Genomic DNA, 25,111 nt, shown 5'->3' with positions numbered 1-25,111 from the left:
ACCGGAAACGGAAAACAGCCACCTAACATACGTCACAAAATACGCTAGCACCAAAATAATAATGGTAGCTCCAATTCACTGCGAATGAGGGCGCCATTCCTCCAAAAATTTATTAGTTATCCTCTGAATCGTATGATGTACAGTGGATCACACAATCCTGCTTATTTTATATATTTTACACTGCTTATTTGATCATTAACTTTCATTGCTGGTTGAAGTTTTTGTGAATACAATGGTTTACATGTATAAAAAGTAAAGTCATATGATTTGCATAGAAATTTAATCACACAAATCATAGACTAGTCCACTTATTTTAATTATGTTTTTTTTATTTTTGGCAAAAGGGATGTAATCAGAAAACATGAACAGCAACGAGAAAGTAAGAAAACAAATATTCACCTATAAACCTCATTTGGTTTGATTCATGGGGTTTGGTTTGCTGGTATATCACATGGTTAGGACAGAAGCAAAGTAAAACAACATGAACTCCATTCCTGCAGGTCCCCAAATCTCATTTGTGTTGTACATCCAAAATTTTAATTTAGCCATTAATAGCCATGAGGTCTTCCCAGCCTTGATAGAAAAGGTCCTTAGTTCAGCTGCTTTGCCCTGTTAATATAAATAGCACTTAATATCTAGACAAGTGTTTACATTAGTTTATTGAAGTTTCCAATGACGGGGTCAAACACTCACAATTATTATGTATTTGTTGGGCAAATGTTCTTATTTGAGGCAATTAACCATATGTGCATATTCTTTCACATACTGCACTTACCACACTAGAGTTTTACAGGAATAATGGAAATGAAGTCTGTAGACACTGTGGCCTTCCAGAGTCAGATCTGAGAGATGTATGTGAGTGCATCTGAGTAAGCAATACAACAGTGTACATGCATGATGATGAATTTATGACAGTTACAGGCCTTGACCTTTCTTAGCTTCCCTGGAAATAATTACCTATCTAGAACAGACAGGCTTTATTCCAAGAGGTAATCTGTTATTTAAATTAGATTATCCCACATAAACAATATATACACACACATTTTCTTTAACCTCTTCCAAATCAGGGTAACAGCATTCCACATTTAATGTCATACAGTCCTACATCTCCTTAAACTTTATGCAAAAAATCTGAAGAAAGAATCTTTGCAGAGATGACAACATGAGAAATATCAGATTGCATCTTTGTTTCAATATATCCACCACATTAGGAAGTATTCACATTCTTTTTATGAAATCATTTGAATCTGAAACTCATTTAGGTTTATGCACATTGCAAATGATCAATGGCATCATTTAAACCCTCATTTAGTGCACAACAGCCTCAGAGGGGCTCAGATTGATTGATTGATTTTTACTGAAGGTAGGCACGCTCACAGAACATAAAAGTATTGCTAATATAACATTACTTTTACAATAAAGTTGGATCACTAAACAATTGTGCATGTTTCATTGTGCAAGCAAGTGGTTATTTTTTGCTCCAGCTGTTTGTGGTTATTACCATGATGTTCTCGTTTACAACAGCAAATAAAAGCAGCTATGCTTCGGTACTAAAGTGGAGAATGGTTGCTTATGTTACATTGTTCTGCTTTAAGGAGACATACAGCAGTTTTATTGCATTAGGTAAATTGGGCTCTACAGGGATTATGTCCAGGCTCGCCTCAAAGACTTCTGTTCTGGGTTTTTGAGCAAAGTGGGTGATGGTGTGCGAGTGCAGTTGGAGAAAGGGGTGATAATATTGTGTGTTCCAGAGCAGAACTTAGTCTATGAACAGATCATTGCACACTTTATACATATTTACAATCACATAAAATCTTTTCCCCAACGAGAGTTATCAGCATATAAAAACACCAATATCCCAGGTACCATGGAAATTTGAACACAGTTCAAGTTCTGCACTACCCACCCCTTCTGCAGCCCCACCCTAACAACATATTTATAGACCCCTGAGTTTCACTGCTTTTTATTGGCTGAGGCAGGTGTCACTCTGTATTTCCACGATATGTCACATTAGTGAAGGTAGAGGTGGCTCCTCTGTACAGTGGATTGTTACCCTACAACAACAAAAACAACAGCAAAAAAAGAATCAGAGATTTGGACAGTACATAGCACACACAGAATTCCACTGTAACTCAGCTGCAATGCTTATATTCACCACCAAGTGGCAGCCTGTGATCCAGTCAAAGAAATGACATACATACTGTACATACATACTGATCACACAGTTCAAATGAGAACTCAGTGAAAATGAGATGTTCTCATTTACTGCCACGAAGTGGGAGAAAAAGAGATGAATGAATTGCAAGGGACTGTTAAAACAAACTTCCTGGAGGTAATTATAAAGGTATCAGACTGTAAAAATTGAATTAAGAGTGATTAAGTGGGCAAAGATAATATCTCCTTGGTTATCAGTCTAAGCCTTCTTCAAAACATGTTATGGGATCTTCAGTGAAAATTGTGTTTGCACTTTGGTTTATCTTCTCATCCCCAACATGAAACCTCCTATAACACAGTGTCGCATTTTGCAAAGGATTATTGACTTCCTTGTATTCCAGAAAGAAGAGTGCTCTCTTCTGGTTAAACTTTGTCAGTTCAAGTAGCAACCTGCTTTTCCTAGCAAGTGTCCATCCAAATACTCACCAGGTCCAGCCCTGTTTTTCCGCCTTTAAAAAACTAAATGTAGCATGACTGTCTGTACAAAAATTCCACAATCATTTGTTATGGGAATAATGCTAGACGTAACAAAGCAGCTTTAAAAATTGATTAACATAATTTGACAGTGAGATAGCAGGGACTACAAAGAGGTCCACATGCTGGAGGCACCTTTACTTATTATGATAAATTAAGCAACAGGTCCTGACATAAATCAGAATTAGCATAATTAATTCATTTTTGGAGGAGAAGGAAATAACATAACTCATGACCCTCCTTATACTCTCTCTCTTTCTCTCTCTCTCTCTCTCTCACAAACACACACACACACACACACACACACAAACTCACAAAGAAACAAAAGTCTCACATTTTCTAATAATGTTTAGATTATTTTTATAGCTGTACATGTATATTTAAGAAGTGTATTCATGGTACAGTGTCACTTTGTGTGCATGTAGTTTAGGTCTGTGCTCTTAACGTAAGTGTACGTATGGGAGTGTGCTGACAGTGCATGGCCTCACCGTGTCCCACTTAGCTCGCGCTCGCTCCTCCTCGAACCTCGCGAAATCTTTGCGGTCATGGATGGTGACCAGCAGCTTCCAGACGAGCAGGGTAGCCAGGCCGAGGAGGAGGATGGCTCCAACCACAGAGAGCGACACAACCAGGACGTCAGCCCCTTCTGGGCATTCTGCAGGGAGAGACGCAAAACTGTACATTAAAGCACGGACTTCCAGTGTGTTTCCGTTGGCTTTGGTCTCAACCAACACTTAAACTCCCCTTGAAGTCGCTGCGGTGTTGTCGCATCGTGAAAACATTGCCGCGTTATCCAGGAAATGTTCTGAGAATGCAGTTCCACAGATGAAATTGTGCTCCTTGGTTACATAGCCTGGATCATGTACTTTTTGACTGGGAAAGGTTGTGGTAGTTAAATCCAGTCTCACCACTTTTACATAAACAGCATTTGTTTGAAACAAGATCTCTTACTATGCACATGTTTGACTGATTCAGGTCCAGGTCCCTGACCGCAACTCACAGTGTATATGTACCTTCCTGTGTATATAGTCCACTCCTCAGATTTGCTGTTTTCTTACCCCCAGTGGATTTCCTGGTGCACAGAACTAAAGCTCATGATGATCTGTCACAGCCTGGTAGAAATATTACGATGTTGTTATTGTGGTGCTCTTAGTGTTGAATCATTGTTTGGACCGCCACTGGTAAGCTTTAGTCTCATTCCATGTGAAAACATAAGGCAAGGCTGAAAGTGAAAGGCAGTGAGAGCGGCAGGTAAGAGAGGGGTCTCAAACCCTGCTGTACTTCTGTCAGGTATGTGACAGTGAAGTGTAAAAAGTGCGAGGGTGGAGGTGTCAGGTGCCGCTCCCAAACATGGTAGGCCTTCTTTGGTGAGAACACTTTTCTCATGCTCATGCAATGACATGGCTATTGCGCTTAGGTCATATAAGTGGGCTGTTCATGGAGGAGAGGAGGCATCTTATGAACAGCATTACATTGGAATGTCTTGGATTTCAGAAGTCTTGTGAAGACCAGAATGCACGCGCGGATGCACATGTGTTCTGGGTCCCAAACACAAACACACACCAAAAGGTGCCAACTCCAAGCGCAGAAAGCAAACATTTGCATGAGGTCTGTGATGTGCTCAGTCCATCCTTGGGCTCACCTGGTTCCTTGACAAGAAAGAGGACAGACCTTCCGGTGGCGTCCGCGTAGTACTGGAAACGCTGCATGCAGCTGTCCTCGTCCTTGTAGCTGCAGTTCGCCGCGTTCTTGTCATGAAAGCCTGAGGGCAGCGAGAGACAGAAGAGGCAGAGGATGAGAAGGAGAGAGAGAGGAAGGTGGGAGTGAGAACAGCAATGCTGTCCTATACGGATAACCTGTATAGGACAGCATTGCCCAACACAACTGAGGCCAGTCACACATTAGGCATGGTTCTACACACATTCAGATCAAAGAAAATGGAAATAAGATGTAACATTTTTATTTGTTTTCTAAGAGCATTTATAATAATTTATGATGATAAGGTTTTATATGCAACACACTCTATAACTGATTTCATGACCTTTTTTTGACTTCTGCAGCTGGAAGTTTAATGAGGTAGAGTACATATTGAATCAAGTACATGTCATTGTTTTGTACAACATTTCATGCAGTTTTGTTAAATGCAATTTATACTCACACATTGGAAGTAAGAGCATCTGATAAATGACAAAATGTAAATGCATATAAATTCCTCAAAGGAAGTGTCCCACCTGAAGTTCAAACCAATGAAGCTCTCAAATACTGTGTCAGAAATTACCCATTTGTCTGCACTACTGCCTTTGGTAAAACTTAGGTTAGTGAGACAATATGTAATTCTGCTTATGTTCCTGTTTTTCTGACCCAGGTCTTAGTGTTGGAAGTTATAATAGCAGAATCCTGCAAGCACAGGACTTGGGACTCCTGCATGAAATGAACCAGTTCCTTACTCAGTTCATCCACCAGCTGAATGTCATCCCTGCAGATTTGCATGCATTTCTTGTCCTCAAAGAGTTTCCCTCGCTTGAAGTGCCTACACTCCACACATTCCCTGCAATCAACACACAAGCCTATTATCAGCAGGGCTACCACCCAGGTATCATCATCATCATCATCATCATCATGGACAGCAGGATGGACAGGGAGACAGAAAAATGAAGGAGGACAACAAGAGATTATGAAACATGCAAAGCCAGTCACACACTGAGGTGAAGCAAGGCCTGCTTTACATGATGTACAGCAAGGTCAACCTCATTTTTAAGGGTCTATTTAGACTGCTGCAAAAATGGTTGAAGGCATTATTATCAAAGGGAAAATCGTGTATATTTTAAAAAGATTTTAATGTATTACTTTCTGTCTGTTTATAATCCATAAAGAAATAAGACATACATAACAAATGTGTTACTGTACATTACTTAGGAGCTTCCAATTAGTAGAAATAGGGACCTTATTTACAAAATAATAAAGCTACATTGGTGGCTAACTGGAGCAACGCAACTGACTCCAGTCTGGGGAGGAGGCAACACAGCAGAAGGTCTTAGGAAGAAATTATTTCAAAGATGTGAATAATGACAAACATATCTTTTGGAGAGATATATTACTAATTAACAATTGCAGGGTGTCAATATACCCCCTTTACATTTGGTTTTTACAGATCCGTTACCCTACGTTTCCATGTTCAACAAACTCTACATCAGAGCCTGCTTAATATTCATGGTTTTGTCATCCCAGTAACCAGTATACAACTGTTCACACAGTATGTACTGGAGCGTACTAAAGTTACTGCCCCCTGTCTTTGAACAGCAGAGCTGCAGTTCCCCCCATCCTTACATCTTCATTTTGCAGGTGTCAGGGCAGGTGGGGCACTTGTCGCAGGTGGTGCCGTAGGCTCCCGGCTGGGTGCACTCACAGCTGCCACAGATGCACTGGCCCCGCCCGCTACACAGACCCAGACTGGACATGCAGGTGTCAGTGCGCGTGGAGCAGTTACAGTTCTCCCCCTTCCAGTCTGCGTCACACTGGCAGAATCCACAGTTGCACGTTCCCTGACCTGGGGAGGCACCATTAACATACACATACTACACGATACAATACTGCACTGGTAAATCTTTGACTTTCACAGTCAGTGTAATTTTAAACGATCACAACCAAAAGAAAAGACCTTCAACGGTGCTGAAAGGCTTAATCTAATCTTGTAAATCTGATTCTTGTGAGTAAGATTTTGCAATGCTTGGAATTCCTGCATTGAATTGACTGGACCTCTTGTAAATTGCTTTGCCTGGTCCATAATTAAAGCCCGGTATTTCTGTATGTTAAAAAAGACGGAGAAGCATTTCAGTTAAATATAATGTTTCCCACAAAAGAGGTGTGTGTGTGTGTGTGTGTGTGTGTGTGTGTGTGTGTGTGTGTGTGTGTGTGTGTGTGTGTGTGTGTGTGTGTGTGTTTGGGTGTATACATGCACAATTGTGTGTGCACAGGGGTATGTGTCATCTAGCCTGTGTCAGTGTCAACAATAACCACTTTTCTCATGAAAAGTGTCAGAAAAGGCCACACAAAGCCAGGAAATTTTGTGAGGGAGCAACCTGGAAACCTAGAACCTTCAAATCCCAAGACTCTTGACCCCTTCCAGGAGCTGCCCTGTTGTCTCTCTGCTGTGGGACAACTCCTCCCCCTCCCATAGGAGGCATTCACTCCAGCTCATTGCACCCTGTCCCCTCTAATGTTTGCATTTAGACACATGACATCATCAGTATGTGTCAAGGGGGCTACGCATTTTTTTTCTGACAATCCTCAGCTATTGGGAGGAAGAATGTGAGGTTGTGAGAATGACAGTTTGGGGCGAGGGGAAGGGGCACTGTGTTCTAAAGGAAGGTCATGTTCTGAGGCTGAGTTAAAACAACATGGATGATATTAATGGAGTCTATGTTTACCTTTGTGAGGTAATTAGTACAATTCCTGAGTCAGAGCTCTTTTAATGACAGTTCTGCCCTTTCGCAGACCAAGAATAAACCTATTTCTGGAAAACTGATATGGTTTTATTCAAGTAGTACTGAATACATTTGTTCAAAAATATCATTTTCCATCTTCCATCTCAAATAAGTGACAGATTAAAAAATGAGTGCAATGCATGTATTGCTGTCATTTTTTCTCTAAGTGAGGAGCTCATTCTTGATCTGATAAAACTGAAACAGAGCTAATGACCTGAAACGGACACAAATTAAATACAAATGTAAATAATGCAAAAACACTACCCTTTACAGAGCAAAGTTTACCTTTACTCTTCCTCCACAGGTTAAACATTGATGGAAAATGAGGTTTATATGACAGATTGAGAGAGAGAGAAAAGGGGAGTGTGAGCAGGGAGAGTAGGGCAGAATCAGACTTATCCAGAGGAATGTGAACTTTCTGGCTCTTGAACTGTTTGCGCTCCCCGGAGCTATGAGTGCCGACACCTACTACTATGCTTGGGCTGTGGCGCATGGCAAGAAAAACATGCCCTCTGGGGATGAGTATCAGTCCCATCATGTGACGAGCAGCCCCGCCAGCGGGGGGTAATGACACTGTCAGTGCCCCTCTGCTGCCGACTCTCCGGGCCTATCTGTCCCGCTGTGATTGCAGAGTCAGGCGGGGAGCTGAATATGGAGAGCTCCTCTCGTCTGCAAGTCTGCACAGCTCTCAGGAGCCTGCAACACATTCCCTCCGCAGCCACTCCCCAGCCCTGCGCTCTCATGTCTCAGCCCCTGACAACCTCATAGCAGCCAGGGGGAGGCACTGTTTCACACAGCTTGGCGATGGCACTCTGAGCCATTCTATAGTGTAACAGCAGCCATCACCACCATTCCGGCCCTGCAGCTGTCATGGAATGTTCACTTGCCATGATCTCCATTATGGCCTTTATGTCCATGTCTCATTTTGCCTTATTTGCTTAGGCTTATGGTCATAAACATAACCCCTCAAGAAAGTCGACTTCAAGATGAGCCAAACATTCAAAAAGACATTAAACTGACCAAAAGAACCAAGTGCAAAGCATATCTACACTGCCTGACCTGAAAAACACAGACAGTTAGTATATGCTTGAATTCATACTGGCCAGAGCCAACACTGAATAACCATTTTCTGCCAGCGATATGTCTTTATTACTTACTTTTATTCCTAGAATTTGTCTTTAATTTGTTATTTATTATTTAATTATTTTTATTGTTTATGACTTATATTTATTACTTCATTAGGAGCAAAACAAAAACTGCATGAGCAATGCATAATGGTAAAAATTTCTTTTTGAACTTAAGTTCCAAAAAAGATTTGGGGGCTGAGTTTTCAGGCAATCCTTAGGCAATTAACCAAACCTTGACAAGGCAGTCCCAACCACCAGCTGTTCATGGCATCCCTCCTCCACCCCATCTCCCCCTTTCTCTTTATGACGTCATTAAGGGGGTCAACACCCTTGGCCCACAGCCAGGTGCACTCCCTTCTCTGGATTTCAAGCGAAATAAATGTACCGCTATATCCACATCTATCGCAACCTTTGCACCTTTTGTATTTCCATGCAATTGTATGGAAATGTATCTGCTGACTTCAAAGTGAAGCACCTTCGTCTTACAACGAGAAGGGAATCATCATAGCCAGGGGCAATCAAACTAGTTAAAACAATGTGGGGACTGTGATGAATTTTGCAACAGGAAATGAAAAGTTGTGGAAATATGTTAAATGGTATGACATGCTTAACTCTGGTTTGCCAAAGAAGGTTTCGTGTAACACGGTAACACTGAAACACGGGTACTGCAGTGGCAGTATAGAGACTCACTCCGCTCCACAAAACCCCTCTTTAGATTTAAGAGACACGGAGCATTTTAACTATCATTGGAACCAGAGCACTAAATGTAAAACCTCTTGTAACATTTGACTGTGAAATAAGATAAGCCTTGGAGAGGACAACTTGTATGAGTGTGTCCCCATATTGCACTCTCCATCCTTACTGCCTGAGGTAGATGACAGCCTTTCCCAATCTGGGGGAAAGGGGGCATTGTTGTGACTGTTGTTAACTTCTCCCATATTATGTTGGTGGTGAGAACTGGTTGTGGTATTGTGAACATCAGAGAGGGCCAGGACTGTTCATCACAAACACACAGCAACAAAATGATTTAAGCAATGATCTGACAGTGTGTTTCTTTTGCTGTCTGATTTTTGTTTCCATGTTTTGTTCTCCCCCAAGGGCAGATTGTTTGTATTAGCAAGGACTGTCCTGTAAAACCTGGCCCTCTCTGTGGGATGGGGGGGGGGGGGTGCAAGGGAAAGAAGAAAGAGGAGAAGAAACTAGTAAAGGAAAGCACAAAGTGAAAATAACTCAGGCCATAGGAATGGACGAGACAACCACACGCTGCATACCACTGGCATTCCCTGGGAATAAACAAATTTCCTCCAACATCTCTTGATGTGATATGAGGACAACTATGAATCAGGACTGGGACTGAATGCTGAGAATCAATAAAACCATTCATCATTAATACAAACCTCAAGACTACTCCAGATTGGCTTGAAATGATCTCCAGCTTAACATATACTCACACGGTAAACTGAGTCAGCCAATATGTTCTTCTGTAAAAAAGGCACCTGAGGCTGCCTCTCTCCTGCATGTTGGAGAAGGTCTCCATTGCAACAGACACTACATCACTGCAGCCCCCTCTATCAGAAATGCAAATAACTGAGGCCACCTCTTTTGAAAGACTGTGGGCCCTTCTGTATTTTGTGTTCAATTGTAATTCTCTTGTAAAACCTTCTGATGTATCCCAAAGGTGAAAAATGAGATCTGAGAAGGAAGCTTGATTTAACATTGGTTCAAAGCTGTTTGTTTTCAGTGCTAAAGGTAGATGACTCAGGTTTCTCCCTGAACTACGGTTCCCAACTTGCTAACGCGCTGCTCAGGCATGTGTCATTCCTACATGACATCGCCTCTCTGATTGAAGACATCAGTTACGCACTGAAAAATGTGACTGCAAAAAAAAAAAAAAATCCAAATACAGAGGAAATGCAGCCAAAATAATTCTTTGTACACATTCTGCTCTGTGTGTCTGGGAAAGCGCCGTAATGCTCGGTCATTTTACAGCCCTACACAGCCTCACAATATTCTGCAGTAAATGTCAGGAGCTGTAGTTCAATAATGAGCAACTACAAATGTTGCTGTATCTTTTAATTGCTCCTTCAACACTGCAAACATCCATAGTTTCATAGTATATGAGCAATTGCTGAAGAGCTGATGTCTTTTTGGCAATGCCTATATCAGAACTGTTTGTAAATAAAGGTGTGAGAGCACTTTCCAAAATTCTGCGGTTGCCCCCCCATCTTATGGCGGAGGACACGATCCTGATGCTCGTGTCTTTGAGAGCTCAAAACAAAAAAGGCCACAGCTTAGGAGATAACACATTTGTTCTCTTCTATGGTAAACTGTAACTGATATGTGCAGAAGACCATGCTATCTAGCTAGGAGTGTGCTAGGAGTATCAAGACATATCTTCTGGTGCTGCACACAGGATAGAAATGGCCCCTATTTCCTAGGTTAACATACTATCATATCTACGGTTGGCTAACATACTGTTGGCCGAGGTCAGGCGTGGAAATACCTCTAGCTAACTGTGTCATACAGTAAGACAGACAGCAGTCGTGTTTCTACCCCCAAAGAGACACTGATGACAAAAACAAAATAAAAACAAAACATTAATAATAAAAAGTAGATGACCCAGCAAACATATTTTCTAATAACACCACCATCACTTTCAAATGAAACTTTCTAAAGTTAAAGCAACAGTATGGCAGCATTGTGTCTTAGCTGGGGCAGTCTGAACCGGTTACCTCCGGTTCCTCAGAGCCACGTTCAGGCAGGTTCTGTAGCTATCTGGCTGTTCGCTACTGATTATACCCTAAGAAGCAGTAAAAGTCATCTGAGGGCTCATCCACACCCTAACAACACTGTCCTGCAAGAGTACTGAAAATCACACTCTAATCTGAACTGCATAGGAGAATGTTCAGTAAAAGTCAAAGGTTTGGACACACCTGATTAAGATAATGGAAAACGTACTCAAAGACATCTTGATCTAAAGACGTATGCTTAAATGCTTGAAATTTTTTTCTTAGGCAACTATAAATAGTGAAGTTGATGCCAATGTATTAAGTTCTTTACATAAAATGTTTCATTTTAAAAAATTATTTTTTTGCTTTTTGCTTTTGTTTATTGGTTATTAGTTTATAGCATGTTTTTGGCCACTGCATAATTCCATTTGTGTCATTTCATAATTCATAATAATAATAATGTCTTTATTATCATTTTAAAAGGTGGAAAATAGCAAAAATAAAGAAAGAAAAGAAAAGAAAACTTTTGGTTGGTACTGTATGTTCTCAGCCCCTTTCCCCTTCCCACGTCCTCCTGACTGGAATATCTCTAGCCCCTCCCTTTGTGTCTGAACAGAGCTCTCCGCTTACCTGAGCAGAGCTCGCCCTTGAAGCGTAGGCAGTTGAAGTTGTCGCACTCGCAGAACTTGCCCCACACCTTGCCGAAGGAGGCGGGGTGGCAGGAGCACTGGCCGCAGACGCAGTCGCCCCGGCCGCTGCAGATGGGGGTGCTGGGGTCGGACGGGGCGGGGCTGCAGTTGTCCTCCTGAGCGATGCTGTAGTCGCCCTCGGAGCACTCGCAGCGCGGCCCCAGCCGCCCCGCGTGGCACTGGCAGATGCCGCACTCGTAGGTGCCGTTGCCCTGGTTGCAGACGGAGCTGTTGGCCTGGGCCTGGGCCTGGCACTCACAGTTGCACTTGAAGTCCACCGTGATCTGCAGCGCGTCCTTGAAGCCCACCGGCTTCAGGGAGAAGGTCTTGCTCTTCTCCTTGGGGCAGCCGCGCAACTGCGCCTCCACACTGAAGGACACCTGAAGGAGAGACAGACCACAAGAAGGGGGGGCAGGGGGGTGGGAGGTGTACCCTGTCAGTCTATGCAATGCGGGGATTCACTTCACTGGCGGATTTTGAAGGTATAGCCTACAAGTTCACAAAGAAGTCGTTTGCCAGGTTGAGAGTGTCAGCTATTGTTTGTATGCTGGTCTGTGGGCATTTCCTCCTTGCATACTGTGTGTTCATGTTTGTGTGTATACGCGTGTGTGTGGATGATGTCAAAAGATATTTTGTCCCAGGTGACACCAAGCAGAGGTGACGCAGACCTCTGCAGTGGCAGACAGGAAACAAGCTGGCAGGCCCAGTTTCCAGACCTCCTTTGGCACACCACACAGACCAGGCAGTAAGCTCAGCAGGCTTGCGCTGAGTAGCAACTGGAGGGTCACTTCTACAGCAGGTGCATTTGCAGCAGGTATGAGATGAGGGCATCATTAAAAACATGGTGAAATTCAAAGGGCTGTTTGCCTTGGCTGTTGAGAAGGAGCCGTGCTACACTGAGGAATCTGAGCATTAATGAGGGTCGCAGAGGGAGAAAACACATCACACTGTTTCAAAATTACAGATTATGCAAATCCCAAGCAAATAAATGCACAAGGAGGATGCCTGGGGATAAATTAAGTTTCTTTGTGAATCTCTTTCCGAGTTCTGACATGAATGCAATGTATCATGGTTTTGGGACCGAGACCAGGCTGCGGTTGCCAATGAGAAATTAAACTGATGGTCCTGTGCTATTAATGCCTTGACTGCTGGCATGGCTGTCTCAGCTGATTGCAGTCTGCCACATCAGGAAAGGCTTCAGAGGGAAAAGGAGGAGACAGAAGCATGCGGAGGGGACTGACGGTGTCTCCGATCTTCAGGCCGGAACAGGACTTCACTCCAGGGATGAATTCACCGTTCAGGCAGGTGGCGTTGAAGGTCAGGGACAGCTCCTCCGGCACCCCCTGCACCTCCAGCTCCACCCTGGAGCGGATTTTCTGCCACAGAGCACAACCAATCAGGAGAATGGACCAAATCACAACATAAACAGGTATGAAAAACAGCTCCTGTGATGCCTTTGCACGACTTTACACCTTAACGACTGCAGGCGCTAATGCTAGGTGTCCCTCCTTATCCAAGTTATCTTGGTTATATCTGCACATTAAATTAAATTGTAATTTCAATCCTTAAATGTGTGCATTAAGATTGGATGGGAGGGAAAAAAAGATGACAAGACAAAGCTGTCCTCTCATAAGGTGAGCTGTGTATGCTACTTCTGCATTTCAGTTCAATGAAAACTGAACTGCCTCTTTTTGCAGCTATGTTGATGTTGTTTTTCTTCCTGTTTTTATGACAACACTCTCATTTCAAGCAACCATAGTAGAAAAAATCATTAGTCCTGGTCTAGAAGAGTGTCAGGATTATTGACTTCATTTAAAACACGCTTTAAACTCAAATATCTTGTGCTGCTTCTTCAATAGTTTCATGCAGTGTGATTTCTATTTGCTGTCTCTGGCTTCATCTCTTTGAAGATGTGTCTTTTAGAATTGCCATAATCTGTACACCCCTGATGGCTAAATACCAATCTTCCTAAGTGAATTTCCTTAACCTTTTTCTTTCCTTTGTTGCTCACTTTTTTACTTCCGATTGCTATTATGAGGCAGAAATCAAACAATTGTTAACGGTTGATGTGATTTTCAGGAGTCCGGCTCACACTCACTGCGTAGGCATCCTTTATGAGCTGGATCACGTTTCCGGAGTCATCCGACAGCGTCCCCACCACAGCCCCTGGTATCAGCGCACTATAATTCTGAAAGAACAAGCTCCACTCGAGTGAAACTACCATTTCTAGAAATTTCTAGTGAGATTTCTGATGGTGCACACTTACTTGTGTGCTCTGAAATACAGCAACTGTACAGTCAATAGCCTTCAGTTAACCTTTCATCTAAACTACATGTGAATGTGGCTGAAATATTTTACTCCCCTGCAAACTACAGGGACACAATACTGCCACTGAAAAATATTCACCAGAAAACTGGTACAGTAACTCTGATACAATGTATATATTACAATATTACATTACATTATTGGCATTTAGTAGATGCTCTTATCCAGAGCAACTTACACATGTGGCAATTTTTTAAACATGTTACCCATTTATGCAGCTGGATATCAATCGAGGCAATTCTAGGTTAAGTACCTTGCCCAAGGTTACAAATCAGCTCCCCAGCAGGGAGTCAAACTGGCAACCTTTTGGCTATGAGTCCTGCTCCTTATCACTATGACACACTGCCACCCCATAACTTCATTTATGTTGGATATCATCACAAATTGTCCAGATCATCGGACTTTTCTGTGTGGCAATTTCAGCCCTCCTCTCCTGTTCCAGGGACATCATGTGTGAAAGAACGAACAGAGACAGGTCTCCTCACCTGGTAGAGAGGCACGACAGGTTCAGTGACAGCAAGGATCACGTTGATGTTGTTCTCTGACATTTTCTCTGTCAGCAGGGCCAAAGAGGGGTAATCCTGCAAGAAAAAAGATGGGAAAAGAGTATTGAGCAAAAGACTGGAATACAGAGACAATGGCAGTATGCATCAAACATCACTTTTACCACATATGTCTCACCAGTGTAGTTGACTTGTCATAGTTGTTGTTGCTGTCCAAGTGGCACTCCCCATCATTGGGCTGCACAAGGCCTGCTAGGCGACCATCCAGGGCTATGTGTGTCTTAGCATCGGTGGTGAACACCAGTAGGTGGGATGCATCTTGCCGCCAGCCAATCTTTTCCTTAGACCGACAAAGACAGAGAAAAACTGTGTTCCGTGCTGACACAACGCCCAATTATGACCAGACCCAACATCTAGCAGACATCTGGAATTATCTGTGAGTCTTTGATTATGCAGTTTGGAAACAAATACTACGTGGTCTTGATGTTCAAAAATTATCCTCCAGTGCCATTTGTTATTCATTTGGCAATTCAAACGGCTTACCAATATAATATTTCTGAACCTTTTTCCACTGTTTAATGGAGGAATTTTGGGTCAAAGACCTTGTTCAACAAAAGAACAACAATGTACCACAGTGGATCTATGAACAATATCCTCAGTTCTAAACTTCATTGCCGTAACCTTTTTGCATGCTGCTATTCTCGACAGCATATTGCTCATAAACTTCTTTTGACCATGAAACACAAGCAGTGTTTTTTTTCAGATAGCAGTTTTGCTGGATAGAAAGGTTAGAAGTAAACAAATTCAGAAATATTTATGTCCAGCCAAACAATGAAATCATCTGTAGTGGAAACACTTCAACTGTTTAAAAATCTGACACATGAGATTCAATCAGCATGGCGCACACAGGTTTCAATGATGCAGGGTGTTTATTTTGTGAAGACCCATAGCTTTTCCGGACCCAATCAGATTACCTATGAGAACTTTCTATTGTTCTCACAGGTGCAGCCATTTCTCCAAAGAGTATTTGCAGTGTTTGTCCTGTTTTTTTAATTTATTTGTTTCTTTTGTTCACAGTTGACTAAATTTCATCCAGCTTATTAAAATCAAAAGAGGGACCTATGCTTGAGGTTGGGTTGTGTCACCTTGCAGACAACAGCCTGGATGATGGCATCAAAGCCCCCCTCGGGAGAGTCCCTGTTCCGTGACACACTCTGCTTCTTCACCTCCTCCGTGAAGCGGCTCACCTCCTCCGTCAGAGACAGCACGTGCTTGAACCCGAACTGAGGCAGACAGACAGTCTGGATCCTACCAATCCCAGAGGGAAAGAGGGTTACCTGAGCCAACTGATACCAACACACCCCACAGAGCTCCCGTAACCCTCGCTGCTGTACGCAAACTGGCATGTCTGACGCTCGAGCTTAACCACTCACCCGTAGCAGGGGTTTGCCACAGCCTTTGCTGGAGAGGTGAACATGTATGGGGAGAGAGGCTTATCCACAAAGGCCCCAAAGCCCATACGCAGGTTGCTGGTGGTCTGGCCCATCGCCCTGGCCAGGTCGTTGCCCAGGAGACGCAGACGGACTAAGTCATCCTTCATGGAGTAGGAGAGGTCCATCAGGTAGTACAGATCCACAGGGTAGTCCTCCACCTGCCGCACTTTTACCGTGAAACGCTTGGAGTCATCTGAGGAGGAGAGGGAACAGGAGCAGGCAGGAGACAAAGGCATGTCAAACAAGGCATGATGAGCCAGTCCTTGGTGGACATGGGTAGTATGGGGAGTGTCAGAAAATGACCTCCATCGTGACCTGAGCTGCATGGCCATGTGCATTTTGTTTACTTACAAATACTTATACATACAATACCTTTGCTGCACAGGTCTCTATATGCTCTTTATGTGTGAGTACCAAAATGTGTATGGCTTTGTCTTTGCGTGTATGTCAACATGTGTTTGTATGTGTGAATACATATGGTGTGCGTGCACACTTCTGTGTGTGTGTGTGTGTGTGTGTGTGTCTGTGACACCTCCCTCACCTGGTCTGAGAGTGATGTGTAGCTGCTGGGGTTGGATCTGTGTAACACCACTGGCCTCTCCGGTCGCTTTGTCACTAAGAGGCCGGTTCTCTTCGATGCTCAGGCTGCTAGCTGGGAACTCGATAGCCTTATTCGCACATCCCGCCATCTGAAGGTTCTTTTTGAGGTCACAGCGCGACGAGCTGGCCACCCCCTGCCCAAAATCCTAACCAGACAATGTGACACCCGTAAGATAAGGTAAACGTTATTTATACAGGGGAAAATAACAAGGAAAGTCTTCCTAACGCAGTTCTCATGTGTGCTGTTCAGTGAATACAGCTTTGATGGAGTCTTTGAATGTGACAGCCAAATCACAGGGCATTCATATACCCCCGTTCCACTGAAGAACAGGGACTAAGCTTGCTAATTTAGCATTTTCATTTAAACAACTGTGTAAATTCCATGAACTACCTGCTGTTGGCCTGTTTATAACGAGACCACAAGCAAAGTTAGCAAACAGCATACTGCTATTGCATCAGACAGATGCAAAGCTGTCGTGAATAGTGAAAGGTTCCAAGAAACTTTTGCAAAGAGTCTGTGACTGTGTCTATTGTAGCTATCAATTAAACTTTTGAAATTGTCATAAATTTTCATTGTTGTCATCTCCTGCAACACAGATATGTGATGTGATAGCTGTAACTATCAAAAGCAATGGTAACTTCATGGGTACAGGTAGCAGTGTACTACACGAGACCACTCTAATAACGATGAGTAAAAATGCAGATAACCATATTCATTTTTCTTGTTTTTGACCAAGTTTGACGACTAAAAACGTGCAGTTGTCCCTCCTGTTTAGCAGTCTATGACAGCATATATCTCTTCTATTCAAATATGTGTGACTACAGCTCCAGCACTGTAAATGACAAGCTGCTGTGCTTTATAATGCCTAGTGCACACATTACGGTATTACCCGCAATTTACCTCTTTTGAGTACCTTGCAAGTTTTCTATTAATAAGCCAAAGTTCAGGGCAAAATTCAGCATATGCACACTGAAATCGTACCTTAGTTAAAAATCCTATATCATGTACTGTGTCAGGTGAAAAAATAATTGCTCCATCCATCAGTTTTAAAATTCTCCTCCACTGTTGAATGAAAGAGACTTTTAAGCTGCTAGGATTTCCTATAGAACTACAGCAAAAAGGAAGGAGAGAGCCCTGTGATAAATGTATATGCAAAAGTGTCCACCGTAAAACCAAAAAGATATACTGGGCAGAAACAGAAGATGGAGTATTTACTTACCTGTGGCAAGAGCAGTAAGGTGTATTTAATTGGTTATAACTCCAAAAAAATGAAGCACCATAAGTGGAAGGAACTAGCAGTTTTATCAATACAGTCGGTGAATTTGTACTTTCTTGGGTTAACTTAAACTACCACATAACCTTATAGGGAAGCATCAGTAAGCACTGGGCCGCACCCTGCAGCTTGGCAACTGCTACCAGGCCGTGAGGTGGTGACACACAGTACAATTCCACAATTTCAAAACGCATATGGTGTGTCAGCGTTGTCTCACAGGATTCTGCAGTATCCTAATCAAAATATGCATCAGCCTCACTCACAGCATACTTGACCACAATTTTCAAGCTTTTCAGAGAGTGGTAATATGCACACAAAGCTTAAGACAAGCCTGGTTCAGTGCCAGTGTGACTGGAGCATGGCTCCATCAGTGGAAAACAGAGCAATGTAATGAAGTATTGCTGCCAGCACAGCACATGAGATATTTCCTGTGTACACAAGACAACAATGTGCTGGGCTAGCCAATCATTCATCTTCAGCCAGGTGGCACAGACACCACCCCTTCCACCACATACAACAGCTCAGGACACTGTTTTTTCTAGATGGACCGTTTTGTCTCCCAGTAAAAGCACAACATGACTCTGCAGACTCCCTTTGCATCGATTAACACAAAATGGGCTAAGAGTCATCTGGGGAATGACAACTGCAGGTCTGTCTTAATAGGCTGAATGTCATCAAGAGGACAGCAAGCCCTGACATGCTCCCTATGAACCTAGTGATTTCACGTGAGGCACCAAGGCACCATGTTCAGCCAAATTAGGAATAAATGCCACCCAGCTATGCCACCCACTATTTCCTGTGTATTGACATCGTATGTGATGCCACAGAATGTGGATCCTGAAAGCAAAAACTGAAAGACACTTATATCCTTGTATGTAGAAATTTGAGAGCTGATGTTTTTCAGAAATTGCCTAATAACAACTATGTTACTTTTGTTTCAGCATGTTCCTGTTGATACAAGTACAATGATTCAAACCTTTTACACTGTACATGTTCCAAGTTTTTTTTCTGTTTTTCTCAACCAAGTTTTGCCTAATGCTGTGGCGTAAGAAAGGGCATGAGTGAGGTAGTTTGGCTGAAACTTAATGCTTTGTTGAAATGGAACACAAAATACAGCTGACGAATCCCCAGTGGTGGGGGAATACCTTCAGAGAGGAACACAGTCTTGTGAATAGGCAATGTTTCAACCTGAGTTGCCATTTGTACAACGCCTCATTCGTGCTGGCCATAATGGCCGCACTCTGAGTTGAAGGGAGTCCATAATGTCAGACTTTGGAAACAGCGGCAAACTCAAGAGACTGTCGTATTGGGTGGATGGGCACTGGAGCAGACCATACAACTACGCGATGAGACAGCGACGGAAAGGAATGGCAGAGAGGGGAGAAAAGGACAGAGCTGAGGATGCATGAGACTGCATGCAAAGGGGGGTGGGGGTGGGGGCTTACCTCCTGGAAGCACCACGCACAGCTGGGGTGCACAGCCAGACACTGCTTGCATGTGCTGACACCTCGGGAGGTGCAGATGTTGGAGCCTGAAACACAGAGCAGAATCCACACAGGCGGCACGCAGATTTGACTCAGGCTACAGCTGCATTCACATGCAGGGCAATCCCAGTGCAGTAACATTTACGTTATTGGCATTTAGCAGAAACCCTTATCCAGAGCAAATTACATACGTTACAATTTTTTGCATATTATCCATTTATAGAGCTGAGGCAATTCTAGGTTAAGTACCTTGCCCAAGGGTAGAGTGGCAGTGCCGCAGCAGGGAATTGAACCGGCAACCTTTCAGTTGTACGTCCTGCTCCTTACCCTTATGCTAACATATTACCCCAGTGTTGAGGAAGCTACAAGGCTTGTGAACACAGTAAAATATAGCCAGAGGCCCCAGGTATAGAGATAAATGTATCAATATACACTGCACATAATAGAATCATAGCTTCTTACTTTCACAGGTACTTTTCCCTGGTCAGCTTCCAAGACCAGTTCTAGATCACGGGAGGTTTTACATATGAATACTGCCACCACACAAATAAGCAGCAGTTGACTGGTTTAACTATCAACACATTGCATCCTTTGGTGATATTTTAGCTCGGGCTGAGTATGGAGCCTCTGTGTTGCAAAGAATACATCCTGCTATATGAATCTGGTTGACTCCAGCTGACAGGACAGGTAAGGACTTGTAGTGTAATGAGACTCAGCTGGAGGAGCTCTCTCCCACCGTCCCACCGTTCTATGCAGTGCACTCTCAACGTTAGACTGGCACTGAAAACTTGATAAGGACCACACCCTGGTATGGACATGCAGAGCCATGGCACTGAGGCCAACTCACTCTACAGGTATTGAGGGGGGGGGGGCACATAGGTGGTCACGACAACTGTTACTAGCGAGAGTGCTATCTGTGTGTTATGTGAGGGGCATGTTCAAACCAGTCTGGAACACGGTCCCACTCCAGAAACCAAAGAACCACATTTTGCAAGATATGTCTGGTCTCCATACCATTTTTTGCCTTTTCAAACACTTTAAAATATCTTTTAAAAGTTTGTCCTCCACCAGCACGTTCCTCTCTCTGAGCCGTTTTCCCCTTCTGTTAGGGTACACTATGACACACTCTGTCAATCCATGTATGGACACTCAAACCATAGCTTCTTGTCCACATTCTGTCACACTAAATGCCCCACGTTTTCCCGGTATATTTGTGTTGGTCATAACGCCAACGCCAGCACCAGCAATGGCTTGCACCGTGTGTTGTTATCCTAATCCTCACCAATTTGCAGGTCAAACGCTGAACATAAGAAAGGCTTTACCGTACAAGTCAAGCACGACTGAACGAATTTTCACTGAAAATAGTGGGTAATTATGCGTACATAGAATTTTCAGTGAATTACAAAAAATGTATTACTTTGTTTTGATGAGCACGGAACTCACAGAGCTATATTTTTGAAGAAAATGCACCACTTCATTTAAATCGTGTAGTAAAGCTAAGGACAAACGCTTATTAGGTTAGTGACCACGGAGATGGCGCGGCAGAGCTACATCTGCACGCACACTAGCAGTTACATATATTTGCACTGCTTTCTTTACGATTGGAAGGTTTACGGGGACATTTCAAAGTCCAAACAAAGTTTTTGATGTTCGCAAGAAATCAGTCTCTTTATTCTTCACGTTAATGCAAAACTCATTTAGGCTTCCGACTCTCAAGGAAAACTTGGAGTACGGTACATGCTTAATTTATAAATATCAGTGGGCAAACCGGTTCATATCTTGGATACATGAGATGGCAAAAATATACATAAAAATCAGGGATGCATTCTGAATAAATTTAGTGTGCAGTAATAGTACTTACCCAGAAGTTCAGTGGCAGCAATTACGACCAGTAAAAATGTCAAAATATAATGTTTCAACTTTCCCATTTTTGACAAACCAAAATCCCGTTGGTGGACTGGTAGACGATCACTTTATAAGACGGTTTTCCCTCTGTGGTCGGAAACAAGTGAAGATATTCAACCAGCACGTCTTTTTTTCTTTACAGGAAGTTAATGTAAAACGCAACTCCTTGGTCATGAGTAAGTAGACCAGGGGCTGTACTAAAAACTAGTCACCATATGTTCTGAGATGCAAGATGCTGATTTTAAATAGGTGTTGTAAGCACCTTTAAGGATACCTGTAACGCGTTTCCAGTACCTTGCCGCGCCCTGAAATGACACAAGTTGGGTGGAGAAAGGATGCGCCCTGGGTGTAACTAGCTCAGATCAAAACGCGGTTCATTAAAGCCGGAATATCCATTAAAATAAGGCAATATTTTGCAGGAGTTATTCACAGTAAATTGTGATGGACAGAACACAATTTATATCAGCATTTAGTACAGCATACTAAGCATATAAGTCAGACAACTTCGTGCACACTAGGAAAAAGTGAGATAATACATCAAAAACAAATAATTCAGAAAAGGTTAATGCAGCGCATCTCAAACGTTGGTGGAAAGTATATTCTTGCCACAGCTGCACGTTTGGGCAGAAATCTTTGAGTTTGAACTGCATTAACATCGTATTGTTGTAACAATTATAGCTTTTTCATGCATCGTAAACATGAATGTCTACGTGATGAAGGAGCTGTAGTACAGTAATTCAAGCCTCATTTGTCCGTTTTTCCTCTATTTGATTGAAATCTTCATTTGAATTTATGATTCTACGAGTGGTTCTGTTGCGCCCTCTAGTGATTAAAGGACACCGGGCAATTACTTATGGGGTCATGAGGATTTGCTGTAACTACATCTTTGATATTACCGTCTTCGTATCATTTAAAGGTATGTCATACGCATTTGGCACATTTCACATTTTGTAGTTTTTAAAATTGGAATCAAAAGCTACATTTGCTGTCATTAGTTATGTTGTATCACCTAATGAAAAGTCCAGAGGGAAAACTAGCCTCTGTTGGCACACCAACACCACTTCCAGCAGCAACCTAGATTTCCCAGGTAGTCGCTCATCCAATACCAAGCCCAGCCCTCCTTAGCTTCTTTCATCAGACAGAAGAAGGTTGCAGGGTGATCTCGCTGCTGACCAAGTTGCAAGCTGTTGTGATAACGTTGTCACATTTTCCACAGTCTTAAACAAGCAGTATATTGTTCTGAAAGTATGACTGTAGAATTCAAGAAATTAGTTTTGATAAGAGGTGGGCTACTATTTTGTTGCATGAGTTGGTCAATCACTTTGTCATGCACATATTATATTTAAATGAACAGCTACAGTTTACAGAGGTTAAATCCATGACACTGTGTGTACCTCTTCACTTGGTTAGTGCTTTTGACCATACATATTAAACATCTCTTATATTGTGAAAGTATCCTATTCTACTGTATCTTGCAGCCACCAATAGGCTTCCTGTATTTATGGTAAGGCTAGTGAGTTCCCTCTCTCCCTGTTTAAATGTTTAGTGTTGCTTTAAAGAAGATATTTCATCCCCTGAAATTGCTTTTAACCAATTAGTGATTGGTATATACAATACCTTTAAAGTTTTGACATGCATGAACTTAGCTGAATTAATGAAGCTTGGGTTAGCTAGATCATATCAACAGGTATTGAGAAATACAATGATCACAGCAAGCGAAGGTGGATAGCTTGAGGTAAGCCTGCAGTTGTCAAACCACCTGTGTGAAAAAACCATGTGGTCTTGTCTGTGGTCTTCCATTCCAGTGAAGCCTGTATGTTTGTTAACCTGAAATCCTTATGCTTTCCAGAAACTGGAACTGAGTTTTAGCATTACATTTTCACAGGCTGTGCGGTTTATTGCTAGGTATGTGTGAGAGATCAGTCACTCACATGGCACAGGAGGACTGGATGTCTGCGTGTACAAAGAGGTCAATGTCTGTGTGTCACTGAGGTGACTGTTGTGGGTTCGTATCTGTGTGCTCATTGGCCTCAGTCTTTACAACTGGCCTATCAGTGTCTCTACCATGTAGAATTCGAAAAAAAAATTCATCTACTTGTACTTAATGTTGATAGTGTACATGCTCATGAGATCAATTGTACCTCAGTGAGAAAGAGAGACAGTGAGAGAGGGGGAAGGAGGCAGGGAAAGAGAGAGAGACAGAGAGAGAGAGACAGAAAGACAGATTAGATCAATGCCCATTTCCACTGGTGCTGCCACCCTGCAGAAATTGACTTGGGGGAGGAAGTCGAACAGACAATACGTCTCACTGATCTTTCTGCTTATTTCGTCTCTTATTGAATCGTGGCCCCTCTGCCCACTTCTATTTTCTGTCTTGCTGGTTGCTAAGCTACAGCCACCAATGTTCTGGAATTGCAGTGATGAAAAATGGAAAATAAATAGATAAGCTGTAATACCCCGACTGCCCACTGGCATTTCACTCTGAATGCTCCTGGGGCAGGAATGCTCTTTAGACACCTCCATACTGGCAGCCTTTCGCTGATTGGTTTTATTGGCCCCTGCACCCTGATTGCTGCCCTCTCCACCCACCCCTGTCTCACGCAAATGACATTTGAAGTGAGCCCTACTCACCTCAGGCCAGGGGGAGGCTGGTAGATGACAGACTATTAAGATGGTGAGAAAGGGATTGACCCTGAGCTGCAGTCCCTAGAAGCGGAGTCAAGTTTTGAGTCCATCTGGATGCAATTACTTAAAGTGAAATTATTGTTTGGATAAGGTGACAGATCTCTGTTTCCCCTCCAAGTTCTAATCTCACAGTAAATTAAAAGCTATATGAAAACTGTCGGGAGGGGAGCAGCGCTTTGGGGAATTGGGTTTTCTGAGGTAAATGTTTTGTTTCTTTTGTGAAATCTACTCACCGGGGAATGACCTGAGAATCTCTTTCTTGTCCTGCTCCCCTGGTGCCATACTAACAAAGGCTTGTTTCTGCTGCTGCCCTCCCTCTGTCTGCATGGCTGCCCATCAGAGCAGGTGACCTGCAATAAAGAGCGTCTCAAATGAGGCGTTTGTGTAAGCCCATTACTGCCCCTCGAGGTGGAGCGCTCTCCATTAGTGTTCATTTGAAAGGCGTCCCGGCTCGCCTGCTGTGTCACTCACAGCCCGGTGGCTTTCACCAGGAAAGATAGAGAGACACACACACAGAGGGAGAAGGGGGAAAAGTGTGGCATGACATTTCGTTTGCATATTGTTCAGAGGCTTTTCAAAGCAAGGACCGTGCGCTACTTGACGGGGGCCTTTTGTGTGCTATTAGCCAGATGCAGAAATACAATGTAAAGGGTATTAACCAAAACACAGCCTAACCCATGACACCAATCTCTCACGGCAACCCATTACTTGCGTAGAACGGCTTAATGAATAATGAGCGTGCGGGTTAACACGTCCAGAGGTCATATCCTCAAACCAGTCTGTTGTTCTGTTGTTTGTGGTTTGTCTGTTGCTATCAGGGTCTAATTAATGACTGCATTTAGTGTGAACCACATCCCCACAGGTGAGGCACATACGTCAAAGTCCTGCTGGTTTTGCTGCGGTCTCCCAGAAGCATTTCTGTGTGGATCCAGATTGCAGGAACCACATAACGCAGCTGTTAAGGTCTAAGGGAAACCCTGAATGCATTGCAGCATCTTGCGCACGGGTTATGAATACGGATATGAAGGGCCAAAATGGGGGCTTCTTCCCTGCTCTGTCTCTCTGCTGCTCAGGGAGTCTTCCCTTAGTTTGTGTTGCTAGGCTGCCAGCTCCCTTGCGCTAAGT

At 43.1% G+C, this 25,111-nt stretch overlaps 1 protein-coding gene across 1 annotated transcript; it reads right to left on the bottom strand.

Annotated features, from left to right (window-relative positions):
* Positions 1-1,339: 1,339 nt before the first annotated feature.
* On the bottom strand, positions 1,340-21,563 carry LOC118794743 (integrin beta-3-like). Its single transcript, XM_036553002.1, has 15 exons — positions 21,258-21,563; positions 19,358-19,443; positions 16,580-16,784; positions 15,979-16,231; positions 15,691-15,853; positions 14,724-14,885; positions 14,528-14,623; positions 13,816-13,905; positions 12,959-13,093; positions 11,659-12,097; positions 6,016-6,235; positions 5,136-5,236; positions 4,331-4,450; positions 3,177-3,343; positions 1,340-2,054 (listed from the first exon to the last, which is right to left on the bottom strand). Exons 1-15 carry the CDS (start codon positions 21,322-21,324, stop codon positions 1,983-1,985), a joined length of 2,376 nt encoding a protein of 791 aa, XP_036408895.1. The 5' UTR covers positions 21,325-21,563; the 3' UTR covers positions 1,340-1,982.
* Between the last annotated feature and the right edge of the window lie 3,548 nt (positions 21,564-25,111).

The sequence above is a fragment of the Megalops cyprinoides genome, chromosome 19 (assembly GCF_013368585.1).
Source record: "Megalops cyprinoides isolate fMegCyp1 chromosome 19, fMegCyp1.pri, whole genome shotgun sequence".
Lineage (NCBI taxonomy): Eukaryota > Metazoa > Chordata > Actinopteri > Elopiformes > Megalopidae > Megalops > Megalops cyprinoides.
The sequence above is the reverse complement of the archived record's forward strand: the minus strand, read 5'-3'. Positions and strand labels throughout refer to the sequence as shown.